At 34.3% G+C, this 12,488-nt stretch overlaps 1 protein-coding gene across 1 annotated transcript; it reads right to left on the bottom strand.

The window, feature by feature from the left end:
* Nucleotides 1-10,498: 10,498 nt before the first annotated feature.
* On the bottom strand, nt 10,499-12,124 carry LOC125852375 (uncharacterized). Its single transcript, XM_049532114.1, has one exon. The coding sequence runs from the start codon at nt 12,122-12,124 to the stop codon at nt 10,499-10,501; it is 1,626 nt and encodes a 541-aa protein (XP_049388071.1).
* Between the last annotated feature and the right edge of the window lie 364 nt (nt 12,125-12,488).

Below are 12,488 nucleotides of genomic sequence, written 5' to 3'. Positions count from 1 at the left end.
GCATGGGGTGATTTGCTTTCCCTCATTCACTTGTAGTTTTCATAGTTATGAGAGGATAGTAAGACCCTTTAATTTTCTTTTGGTTTTTTCTTGCTTCCCATATCTTCATTTATTTTCTTTCTCTTTGAGTCTTTCAATTATAAAAATATATATTTTATTACTACTCTCTAGTACTACACTTGGATTAATAAAGCCTTAAATGACGGGTGCCTATGATGACCTATACTCTCCACTCAACCAAATTACTACTATCACCATTTTGTGGTCTAGCAAATTACACCCAATAACATTGTGATTTGTGAATATGGTTTTGATGAACTTTTATCTCTAGGTTGCTTCATAGGAAAATCTTCAAAGTCAAAACTTCTTAAATTTGAAGTTTTATCATTGACAAGTGGAATCAAATTTCAAATTCATTCACTTCTAAAATTATTTTTGTAATTAGATATTCCAAGCTCAATAGAGCTTGTTTGATTTATCTGATTATAAATAGTTAAAAAGGTATCAAATGCTAAAAGAACACTTTCAAATATTGAAACCGGATTTGTAAATAATAGGATTACATTGGATAGAATTTTTTGAACTGATAATAGACGATTAGTATTTTTTTTCTTAACTAAACAATATTGTAAGCTTGTTTTCCATTAAAATGACTAAATTGTCCATAAACCTATTTACAAAAATTTTGGCCGCAAGGGCATGATTGAATGGTTGGGGGGTGGGTCTCCCATGTGGGAGACCTAAAATCCGATCCAATCTCTTTGCTATTCGACCCTAAGTTCATCATATGAGGCTTTCTTAGTGAGATTTACGTATTTTATATTGTAGACATTGAAATTTTTATGGGATTCTATAAGACGTTTTAAATTTTGTTAGAATTTCAATAGACTACTTTACCAAATTCCTAGCTCACGTCTACATAAAGGGTAACATATTTCAATAAATATGCATTTCAAATATCCCATAACTCTTGGGTATTCATAGAAATATTGAAATCTCAATATCCCGTAAACTCTAGGAATTTCATAAAGCGATGAGGCATCAAATACTGCCTTTGTCAAATCCCAAAGTTGCCCGACATTTATAGTGATCAAATACATTACAAGAAGGTCAAATCATCCTACATTCAAGAAATACGCTATCGATAATCCTTAGGCCAACTTACTGCTTACTGCCATGGTTTAAGCTTTAGGCTGCATAGACGGAACTCTGTTTAGGTATTAGGGAGGGGAGGACACCACTCAGCACCGCTCCGTGGGGTGGGGTTCAATGCCTAACAAAAAGGGCCAAAAGCAAAAAAGGATGTATGGCTGAGGGGTTGACACGAGTATATAAGTCATGTTATACTGTTGAATAACAAGCCTTCCATTTTCTATTTTGATTTGTAGAAAACTCGTGTGCTTGGGAGTCCTTGATGATTAAATAAACCAAGATTTTACCATGACTGCAATTTTCGAGAGACACGAAAGCGAAAGCCTATGGGGTCGCTTCTGTAACTGGATAACTAGCACTGAAAACCCAGTGTAATTGTAGAGAATTCCTGTCTTGTTTTCCACATGGTTATTTCCTCCATTGATATATACAAATTTCTGCTCATTTCGTCTTTAGGAAATACAAGAAAACATATAAATTTGTACTCTTAATTTAGATAAATTAAATAATATCTTTTTTATTTAATTTTATTACCGTAAGCGAAAATTTATTGCAAACATATACAAGAAGGGACGAGCGACAAAGGATAATTATGGGATCACAAAAGATATTTAGGATAAAATAGTAAATTATTTGATCAAACTGAAAATACATAAATTTAAAATTCATAAATTAAGGATGATTAATTTATAACTTTAATGTGATATTTGAAAAATAGTCTCTTTTTTTTAAAGTCAAATATTTTGAAAGTAATTCAATTTGCCAAAATGACCAATATTTGAAACTAAAGGGGTATGATTTAATTCTATGACCGACTTTGGCTCATGAATTAAGGAGATTTGGTAGGTAGGGTTTTATTAGAACCCCTAAAACACATGTTTCATATAAAATACAAGGATTCACATGTGACTCAATTCATCATCCTATATAAAGTGTCAAGTGAGCGGTTGAAATATTATTTATCAAGTTATTTTAAACCATAAGTTCAAAACTTTTTAAATTAACGTCACTTAAAAAAATTAAAATTTATAAATACATATTAGGCTAGTACATAGCATGAGTTTTACTATTTCGTTTTACTTAGGATTGATGCATAGATCAAAGTAAACTAAGGTAAATATTCAGGAAGAGGCATAGGAAAATATCGATGGAGGTAAATTTTGCATGACCCCACACTGATTTTACATTTATATTATACTATACATTTATATAGATAACAATTCGTACGTCTGATTTACATTTAACAAAAGTCAAATATTATACTGCTAACGTTTTAAACTTTGTTACCTAGTTAGTGTTGGACCACTTTCGAAGTCCAGTTGTGTAATATTTGGAAGTGACAAAATACCCTTTGGGTCATTTGATACACTATGATTCCCTTACTTTTAGTTCATGTAATATTCTCTATATATTATTATGTTTAGCATAATTTGTATTAAGAATTTGATTTCACTCTTTGTTATATAGTATCTCTTTGTTAATTTCAATTTAAATACTGATAGAATCTAATGTAATAAAAATAATAATAATAAATATATATATATATATATGTAATCCGATTGAAAGTTAGGAGTAGCACACAACATAGGCTAGAAGTCAATAGATATACGAATATATGTTAGGTCAAGAAGGTGCTTCCAGCTAGCTAGCTAGGTATAAGCACATATATAAGCGATGCAGCTAGCACATGCTTTACCAAGCAGGGCCATAAATAGGCCAGCAATTATTATTAATAATAATTCCAAACATGCCCTTATTACCATCATGGGAATAAAATGATGAAAATTTGATTCATGTAATAAGAGAATGATTTCCAATTCCTTAATTAGTCGGAAAGTGATGAGGATATGAAAAATGAATGACCTCACTGTCAAAAACACATATAAATTATCCTCTATTTAAAATTTATATCTACACTATTAGGGGTCGTTTGGTTTAAGGGATAAGAATAAATAGTTATGGGATAAAAAATAGTATTGGGATAATATTTTTGATTGTCATGTTTGGGATAACTTATCCCACCATTTATACCATAGTGATGGAATAAGTTATCACATATATATGGTGGGATAAGTTATCCCAGGATAATTAATCCTGGAATAACCTGTTACCAACCAAAACGACCCCTTAGAGTGTGAGTTTCATACCTAAATTATCACTTATATATTAATTTGAGAAACACAACTCAGTGGTGCCATGAGTATTGTGATATGTGTGATACACTCTTTTTTATTTGTGAAAACGTTGTCACATTGCAATCCACATGACCAAATTATTCTTCTTTTAACAAAAATTAAATAAACTATTTAGTTGAAAGCTTCTTCTTTTCTTTAAGTTGAAAGCTAAAGATCAAGTATTGCTACTATTTTTTTTAAAAAAAATATTTAAAATATTTTTCTCATCCCACTCCACCACCTACCCCTACCTCCCCCGGAAGGCCCGAACAACCCCGTCCTTTTATTATTTTAGACCTCCCACTTGTTACGACCCGATCTCGAAAACTAAGGTTTCGGGACCATTTTCGCAACTTTGGCAATTTTGTTGAGTTTTGGAAAAAATTGTAATTTGGAAGTCGCCACTTAATTTTTTAGGAAAAATTAAGAAAACCATTTAAAAAAGAGAATTTTTGAAAGAAAAAAAACATTAAAAACCAGAGTCGGGTAAGGGTTCAAATAATTCTCTAAGGAAGGGTTTAGGCATCTTAGAGAATCCGCTAATATGCGGTTGACCGACGGATTTAAAAGTTTGGCTAATTTTATATATATATATAAAAAAAAGGTTACTTACAAAGAGTCCATGTTTGAAATTTAGATAAAAATCTTTGATACTTGTAAAGATCTCAGGAATAAATCTAACTTGAACTTTTTACCCATAGTCATGTTTTGAATCAACGATTAATTCAAACTCCTAAACATGTATTAAAGGACCTTGTTTGACAACTACAAAAGGATATAGAAAATCCTTAAGTCATTCATACAAAGCCCTAAGTTAAACTAAAAGACAACTAATTTATTTTTTAGAAACTTAACAACTTTATCCTATTTAAAAATCTGAACTAAATATGTTAGTTCAAACTCGTAAACATGGATTCAAAGCTTTTCAATAACTATGAAAGAACATAAAAGGTTCTCAAGTCATTCTATAAAGCTTAAATTAGCCAACTTGAAATGAGTTTCGAAATTTGAAAACTTAAATAAACATGTCACCCCAAGGATTCATCTAAATTGATAAAATAAATGTTAGAAGTTAAAAGCAAATATCACAACATCACAATATGATAAGCGACGAAGTGCTAATAGAATTAAGACAACTTTAAGTCCACTTGCTGCATCTCTTTTTTCTGCCTTTTGAGGCTGCTGTTGCTAGCGCTATTTCCGAACTTTTAAGTCCAAAAAATGCTATTTTCAGCCCTTTGAAACTGCTGCAACTCGGCCTCGTTAATGCTGTTCAAATTTCGGCCAATTTGAACGGAAAAACCCTTTCGTTTCAGCTCTTTTGAGCTGCTGTTGCTGCTGGTTTTGGGGTCTCAACCCAATATATCGGCTTCCCTTTCGTAACTTGGCGAAGGTTTGACTCAAAAAGAAGAGAATGCAAGGGAGTGGAAAGTTCGAATGGACTCGAACGGGTGAGTTCATGCAAAGAGAATGAGGAAAAAAGGATTAGTAAACGAACAAATTCTTTAATAAGCTAAGATACAAAACTCAAGGATAATCAATTCAACAATTCGTCCTTCACCACAATTTAAACAACAAACTCATTATTACCAAAGTGCTAACTGCCTTAACATGTTGGAATTAATCATGAGGAAAATAAGATTATAACTAAAAGCCAATGAGAATTAAAAATATTTAATGACCAACATGTACTTCTCATAGTGAATAAAGAAATCATAATATCCGATCACGTCATAAGGATCATTTAAACAACAATCAGCCCTTTGGTACCATATGGTAAAAGGAATAAAATAGATTAAAAGTTTGGGAGACGGTCACACATTTATTTCGATATTTGCACACGATGAATGCTAAAAAATGACAACTAAAGAATTAGCTTAAAAAACTGCATCTCAAAATATTCATGTAACAAATGCACATATAAACAAAGGCAAAGCTAAATTTTAATGACAAACCGGTTTAACTTCTAAGTAAAATAATCGGCAGAACAATTGAGTAAAAATTCAAGGCATATGCTCTTCATTTATATTGAATTTATGATAGGATGAAAAACTTATAATGACTACTATATTAGGACACAACAATATCAAAATTCATCTAAGACTTTACATCAAAAACTGAAAATAAAGCAGCCAAGGAGCAAGAAAATTTGGAGAATTCATGCGCAGAAGAAATATGGAAATAGAGATCAACAAATTAACAAAAGGGGCTAACATTAATTTGACATGTAAACAAATACAAACAACACATAATAATGCGAGCTAAATATGTGAAACGAAGGAGGAAACCAACAGAAACAAAGGAAGACAATTAATTTCCACTCCTAACATATTTCTTTCACATTCAAACCAAGAAATAACACAACCATAAATTCCAGTCATATTTTTGAACGAAAAGAGGATCAGAATGTAGATAAGGAAAGAGACAATTGAATATTTACTATAAGGCTTGACAAAACCTTAGGAAGAATTAAGGTAACCATTTAAGAAGACCAAGAATACTAAACACACACATATATTTATGTAACTATTTTAAGACACTTCAGCACATAGAAAATGAGGGGAACAACTAAATTTGAAACATGAGTTCATACAACATGAGTTACTAGGAAAGTTTAACAAATTCCAACAATTCAAAGAAATGGAAAATATTTTAAAAGAGGCAGTAACCAGATCACAACAATAAATCTACTTTGAGCTTGAAAGTGTGTCTTTCCCGGATGACCAAAGCTATTAATCCAATCTAAAATGCAATCTTCATATTGAGCATGACCAAAGAGAATCCAACATACTACTCCTAGAAGCAAAACAGAAGTATAGAACAGACATGCCAAAATTCAAGTTTACTTATGTTGGACAAGTCGAGAAAGAAAACAATTAAATGAACAAATACATAGTTATATAAATTTACTGGAAAATATATTCAGAAATAACAACACAACAACAACAACAAATAAATAAGATAAACAGTTAATTCTAATAGTAACTAATCTCTTGGAGACTAAAACAAAGCTAAGAATACACACCAAGCTAACAATACAACGACAGAACACAAAGAACTAGGAATTAAACAAAGCTAAAAAAGAATTTACCTCTTTCCGGGCAGCGAACTGGACGACGAGTTTGATGGAGACAATTCCACCACCTCTCTAAATTCGAATAACCACAAAAAAACCACAAAATTTTAAAACTATGGAAACAAGAATTCCCAAAATTTTTAGGGTACTCTTTTGTCTCCAAAAATCCTCCCCTGAACAGTGAAGAGAGGGGGCTATTTATAGGACCCCAAAATCTCTCAAATTTATGATGAAGAAACGATGTGGGAGGAGCAAATTTTTTTTTTTTTTAAAAAAACCTAATGGATAAAGCTCTAGTGAGTTGGAATCGTACGAATTTGAAACGAAATTGAAAAAGAATATCAAAATTTGAAGGATATTTCCGTTGAGGAAAGTAATGCTGGAAGCTTGAGGCGTCTTTGAGCTCGTGCTATGCACGCGGAGAGTACGAATCGAAGGAAAAAAGAGGAAAACGACAGATGAAACTGGGAATTAGGGCTCGTTCTAGTTGCTTTCGCTGAAGAAGAAGAAGAAAGAAAGAAGTGGGATGAGGGTTGCGTAGGGGAGTTGTGTCTGTTCTTTCTGGGAAAAAGAAAGTGTGGGCGCGTGAGGTATAGACAATTAGGAAGAAAAACAAAAAGTGGAATAATCTAGGGTGTGGGCTGGTTTATTGATTTAATTTGGGCTTGAACTTGTAGGAAATTAAAAGGGCCAAAGGGATCTGGTTCATGGTTTATTTTCATCAAATTCAAATCGACTTCAATTAATTCAAATTTGATAAAATGGAAATGAGACAAATTATAAACTCAATTAATTACTCAAACTTCTTAACTTCAACAATACAAAATAACTATTTCGAAAAGAAAGATTTTTATTAAATTGTGAATTAATCATTCTAAAGGAAATAAAATGCATATTTAATTAAAACTCTATTTTCACTGAAAACGACTATCTAAATATTTATTCAAATTGAAAGTTATATATATTTATTAAGTATAAAGCTATATAATCTATATGAAAAATGGCAAAAGGCGCCTCGAAAATAATTTAAAGTATTTTAGATTTGCAACATCAATTATTTCAAAATTATTTAAAATTGAAGAAGCTTGAAAATTAATTAAATCGTGGAGGGTCAAAATTGGATGTCAACAACTGCCCCTCGTTTGGCTGGGATGGATGAAAGAGATCCGAGGCAAATGAATTTGACAAGTCCAATTTTGTCCGACCACTAATTCATCTCTTTGGAATGGTTAATGGTAAGGATTTATGAGGAATTATGTCCGAACTCTGGTATTGAGCTTCCTAGATTTAACGTACAATTTAGAAGAATGCAAAAGCTATTTTGGTGTCGAAGTATGGAGAGACCGAAAAGCTCGAGAATGGAGTGGTGACAGAATTGTCGGAGTACAGTCAAGTTTTCAACATTTAGTCCGCTTACATATCCCTAAAGTTTGGGAATCAGACTGTTTGTAGTTCGACTCAATCGGTTAAAAAGGAAATCTCTTATGTGGAAACAAACTTTAGCTTAAGGATGAGTGACAAATTAATTGAGCATGGAAAAAAGGCTTGAAAATATCTTACTTATGAATGTGGGGCCCTTCACACCCATATGTAAGAACTTATATTGACATAACTTCCAAAGCTCTAGGTGTATTGTCACTCGAATTTGAGAATTTGCCTTCGGTGAGAGTTGAAATTTTCACTGAAGGCGAAACTGAAACTATTAAACCCAAGAAAATACTCCCATGTCTGAAGACATGTAGGTGGTTTGATTGTGGTGGAAGTCGTTCCTTAACTCGCGTCCTAAGAGTTTGATATTCCTCTCTGGACTATGTCCCAGTTCGCTGCTAAGAAAAGTTCCACGTTGTGTTGCGTCCTATTATGACGTAGTCCACTTCGTGTGTTTCAAAATCTGGAGAAAATCGTCAGTAGAAAATGTAATATAAATACAAATATAATTTATGCAAACCTGGTTTAACATGTCATACTGAAGGAGATGACGATCCAATTTCAAGTGTATTTCTCTTGAAGGAAGTGGTGATCCAAAATGGTATGTCGATTTGAACGATGTGATGATTCGATAACATCACATAACGTGTCACTTTTTAGGGGGCGATGTCCCAACGTGTCACTTTTTAGGGATGTGACATCCTAATATAATACAACCTTGTGTTTAAGGGTGGTAACGTCCCAAATAAATAATAACGTGTCACTTTGAGGGAAATGACGCTCCAATAATAATTTAACGTGTCACGTTGAAGGAAGTGACGCTCCAATAATAATTTAACGTGTCACGTTGAAGGAAGTGACGCTCCAATAATATAACGTGTCACGTTGAAGGAAGTGACGCTCCAATAATAATTTAACGTGTCACGTTGAAGAAAGTGACGCTCCAATAATAATTTAACTTGTCACGTTGAAGGAAGTGACTCTCCAATAATATAATGTGTCACGCTGAAGGAAGTGACGCTCCAATAATAATATAACGTGTCACGTTGAAGGAAGTGACACTCCAATAATAAAACAACGTGTCACGTTGAAGGAAGTGACGCTCCAATAATAATTTAACGTGTCACGTTGAAGGAAGTGACTCTCCAATAATAATTTAACGTGTCACGTTGAAGGAAGTGACTCTCCAATAATAATATAACGTGTCACGTTGAAGGAAGTGACGCTCCAATAATAATTTAACGTGTCACGTTGAAGGAAGTGACTCTCCAATAATAATTTAACATGTCACGTTGAAGGAAGTGACGCTCCAATAATATACCTTAATAATGAAGAACAAATTTCAAAATAAGGAGTAAGGTTATAACATAACAATTTGATCAGCTCCTTGTGGTTTGTGAAGCCGATAACATCTCTGGTTGTCATTAAAACATTGTCGTCCCTGAAGCTTATCGAAAATTAAAGAGAACGAAAGATTTTCCACATAAAGGCAAGAAATTTGAAGAAGGTTGGCTCCTGTCGTTTTTCTGGTGAATAAATGATTTGATCATTCAAAATTTCAGAAGATCTTTTGAAATTTTGCCTTCAATTCTGGTAATGATACCTGCAAAACTCAGTCGTGAGTTAGTAACAAAATAAAATTATCAAAGTAAATGATATAACAAAAGATAAGTTAACGATGAAGTTTTTCAGCTTATATTGGCCTGAATAACGTCTTATGGTCTTCGCCATTATGCCAAGCTATTCCATCTGTAAAATTGAGAATGTATAAGTCATAATAGAGTGAAAGGAAAATTTTAGTAGATGAGTAAGAGCAGAAATCATCTGAGTTATAATGAGGCTGTTGTGGGTCTAATGATGCCTTGTAACTCCGTAGTTCCTGCATCCAAAGAAAAATTCTTAGTTTCGAGAGACTGATTCATGTTGGCTTTGCCTTGCCATCCTGATGCTCCTTTGCCTTCTGGATTACAAGTCTTGAATTGTCGCATGATGGAGTTTTTGAGGACCTTCTCAAAAATTTTGCCACGGTTTAAAACATAATATAACTTTTGAACTTTCTGTAGTTTTTGGTTGAATTTTTGAGTGAATCTCAAAAATTCTGCCCCAGTTGCAACTTTGAAGCAATCTCTGATTCAAACTTGTTGGAAAAATTTCCTCTTCCAACGAATTTTGAGATCCTCTCAAAATTCTGCCCCAGTTTCATTATAAAGGGAAATGAAAATCTTACGGGGAATATGACCGAGCCGCTTTTGGCGCCTACGTATCCCGTTGAGTAGGAATCAGGTCAAACGTAGTTCCAACCAATGAAACATTAAAAAGGGATAAATGGGTGACCGAAGCCGACATAGGCCGCCTACGTATCTCATTCTTGAGAATTCAGGTCAGACGTAGTTCATTACATGGAAACATTAAAAAGGGATAAAGGGGTGACCGAAGCCGACATAGGCCGCCTACGTATCTCATTCTTGAAAATTCAGGTCAGACGTAGTTCATTACAAATGAAAGATGCTTACAAATAAAATCCCAACAAACGATAACAAAGGAAACAAAGTGATAAAAATGCGATTACATGGAAATGAAACAACAAACTCCAAATGCAAGACTAAAAGATGCCAAAAGTGCGACTCTCAGGAAACTTGCTTCTTCTCTCAATTGGTTATGCCAATAACTACTCCTTATGCTTGGGTAGTGGATTGGTGTTCACATTCGGTGGAGCTTGAGCAAGTTTTACCACCTCGTTGTCAATCAGATCTTGAATTTTGTGTTTGAGGGTGATACATTTCTCTGTGTCATGTCCAACAACTCCTGAATGATAAGCACACCGTTTGTTTGGGTCATACCACTCGGCTGCAGTATTCACAGTCTTAGCTTCCACTGGATGCAATATTCCTGCCTCTTTCAATCTCTCAAAAAGTTGAGTCCGTGTCTCACACAATGGAGTGAAGACTCGGGGAGGCTTTCTCTCAAAATTGGGACGAGGTGCCTCGTTTCGATGATTTTGCATTGGTCGTGGAGGACGAAATGTTGATTGATTGTTGCAAACATAGTATTGTGAACCAGGATAGCTTGGAGGTGGTTGACGGTTATATGAGGTAGCTCCTCGAGCTGTTAACATCATAACCTCTTTCTCCTTTTTCTTTCCAAATGAACTAGTTTGATAAGCCCTGTTAGCAAACTGAGATGAGGTGTAACTCGCTATTCGGCCAGTCTTGAGACCGTCTTCAATCATTTCTCCAGCCTTGATAACTTCAGCAAATGTCTTTCCACCCATTGTCACCATTCGCTCATAATATTCTGAGTCTTGAGCTTGAATGAAGTAGGTGATCATTTCTGATTCCTCCATAGGTGGATGCACCCTAGCAGCTTCTTCTCTCCAACGAATGGCATATTCTCGAAAACATTCAGTTGACTTTGGTTTTAGCTTGGTAATAGAGATCCTATCAGGAGCGATTTCAACATGAAACTTATAGTGATCTACAAAAGCATTTGCTAGATCATCCCAAGTACGCCATTTAGTCACATCTTGCTTTGAGTACCACTCCAAGGCTTTTCCAGTCAGACTTTGATTGAAAAGCTTAATTCTTATCCCTTCGTTGTTTCCAACGCCAATCAACTTTTCACAGTAAATTTTCAAGTGAAAGAAAGGATTTCCTGATCCACTGAACTTTTCAAACTTTGGAATCTTGTAACCGAGTGGAAGCTCAACCTCAGGGAATGTGCACAACTCTTCATATCTAACACTTTGTCTATTATCGAACCCACGAAGACCTCTCATAGCATCCTCTAAGCTTTTCATCTTTCTATTCATCATCTCAGCATCAATTGATTTTGTATCATTTTCAATTTCAACATAGTGATTAACATCTTGGCGGTGAAACTCCTGAGCCTTGGAAACATGTGGAGCAGTGACATAAGTGTACACTGGTGGAGCATGATGTGCTACTGTTGGAGCTTTTGGAGGAGTAAATGTGTACACAAGAGGAGTATCCTGAGTTGAATGAGTGAGTGAGGCGCTTTGAGCTGGCTGAAAGGTGGTAAAATGTTCTCCTTGATTGAGCTCACTTGAAGTTGGAAACGAAGGTGGCATGTGCCCTTTTTGGCGAGCATCAGGTGGTAGGTTCTGAGAAGCTGCTTGGAAATGAGCCACTAGGAGATTCAGTTCACCAATTTGTCGCTCTAGACGAGCAATGACTTCCATGGGTGATTCTGTTGCTACCGAGGCACTAGGATTAGCCGCGACAGATGGAGTGGGGATTATTTCGGATGAAGCAACCGTGTTGATAGTGGAATCCATTTTTGTACGAGTCCTCTTAGTAGTCCAAGTAAGAAATGATGAGTCTGATGTAATTTTCTTGACTTTAGACCGTGTAAAATATGAATGTTCTGCCAGCGGGTACTTTGATGAAGTGAGCAAGTTTGATTACCAACACAAATCAGTCTCTCCTTCTAAAAATAACTCAAAAAATAAAGAGTTAGTCCATTAATCATAATAATCAATCAAAGTAACATATAAAACAAATAACATTTGTTTTGCTTAAAACAAATTAGTCCAAAATCCGAAGAACAAAAGATTCTAAAAGGATGACAAAATGGGAAAATTTTGATCATTTTGTGAACTAAAATTTTAGCAAAATAAAGGAATTTGAACAAAACAAACT

Source organism: Solanum stenotomum, unplaced genomic scaffold, assembly GCF_019186545.1.
Source record: "Solanum stenotomum isolate F172 unplaced genomic scaffold, ASM1918654v1 scaffold34392, whole genome shotgun sequence".
Lineage (NCBI taxonomy): Eukaryota > Viridiplantae > Streptophyta > Magnoliopsida > Solanales > Solanaceae > Solanum > Solanum stenotomum.
This window is presented reverse-complemented; position numbering and strand designations above follow the sequence as displayed.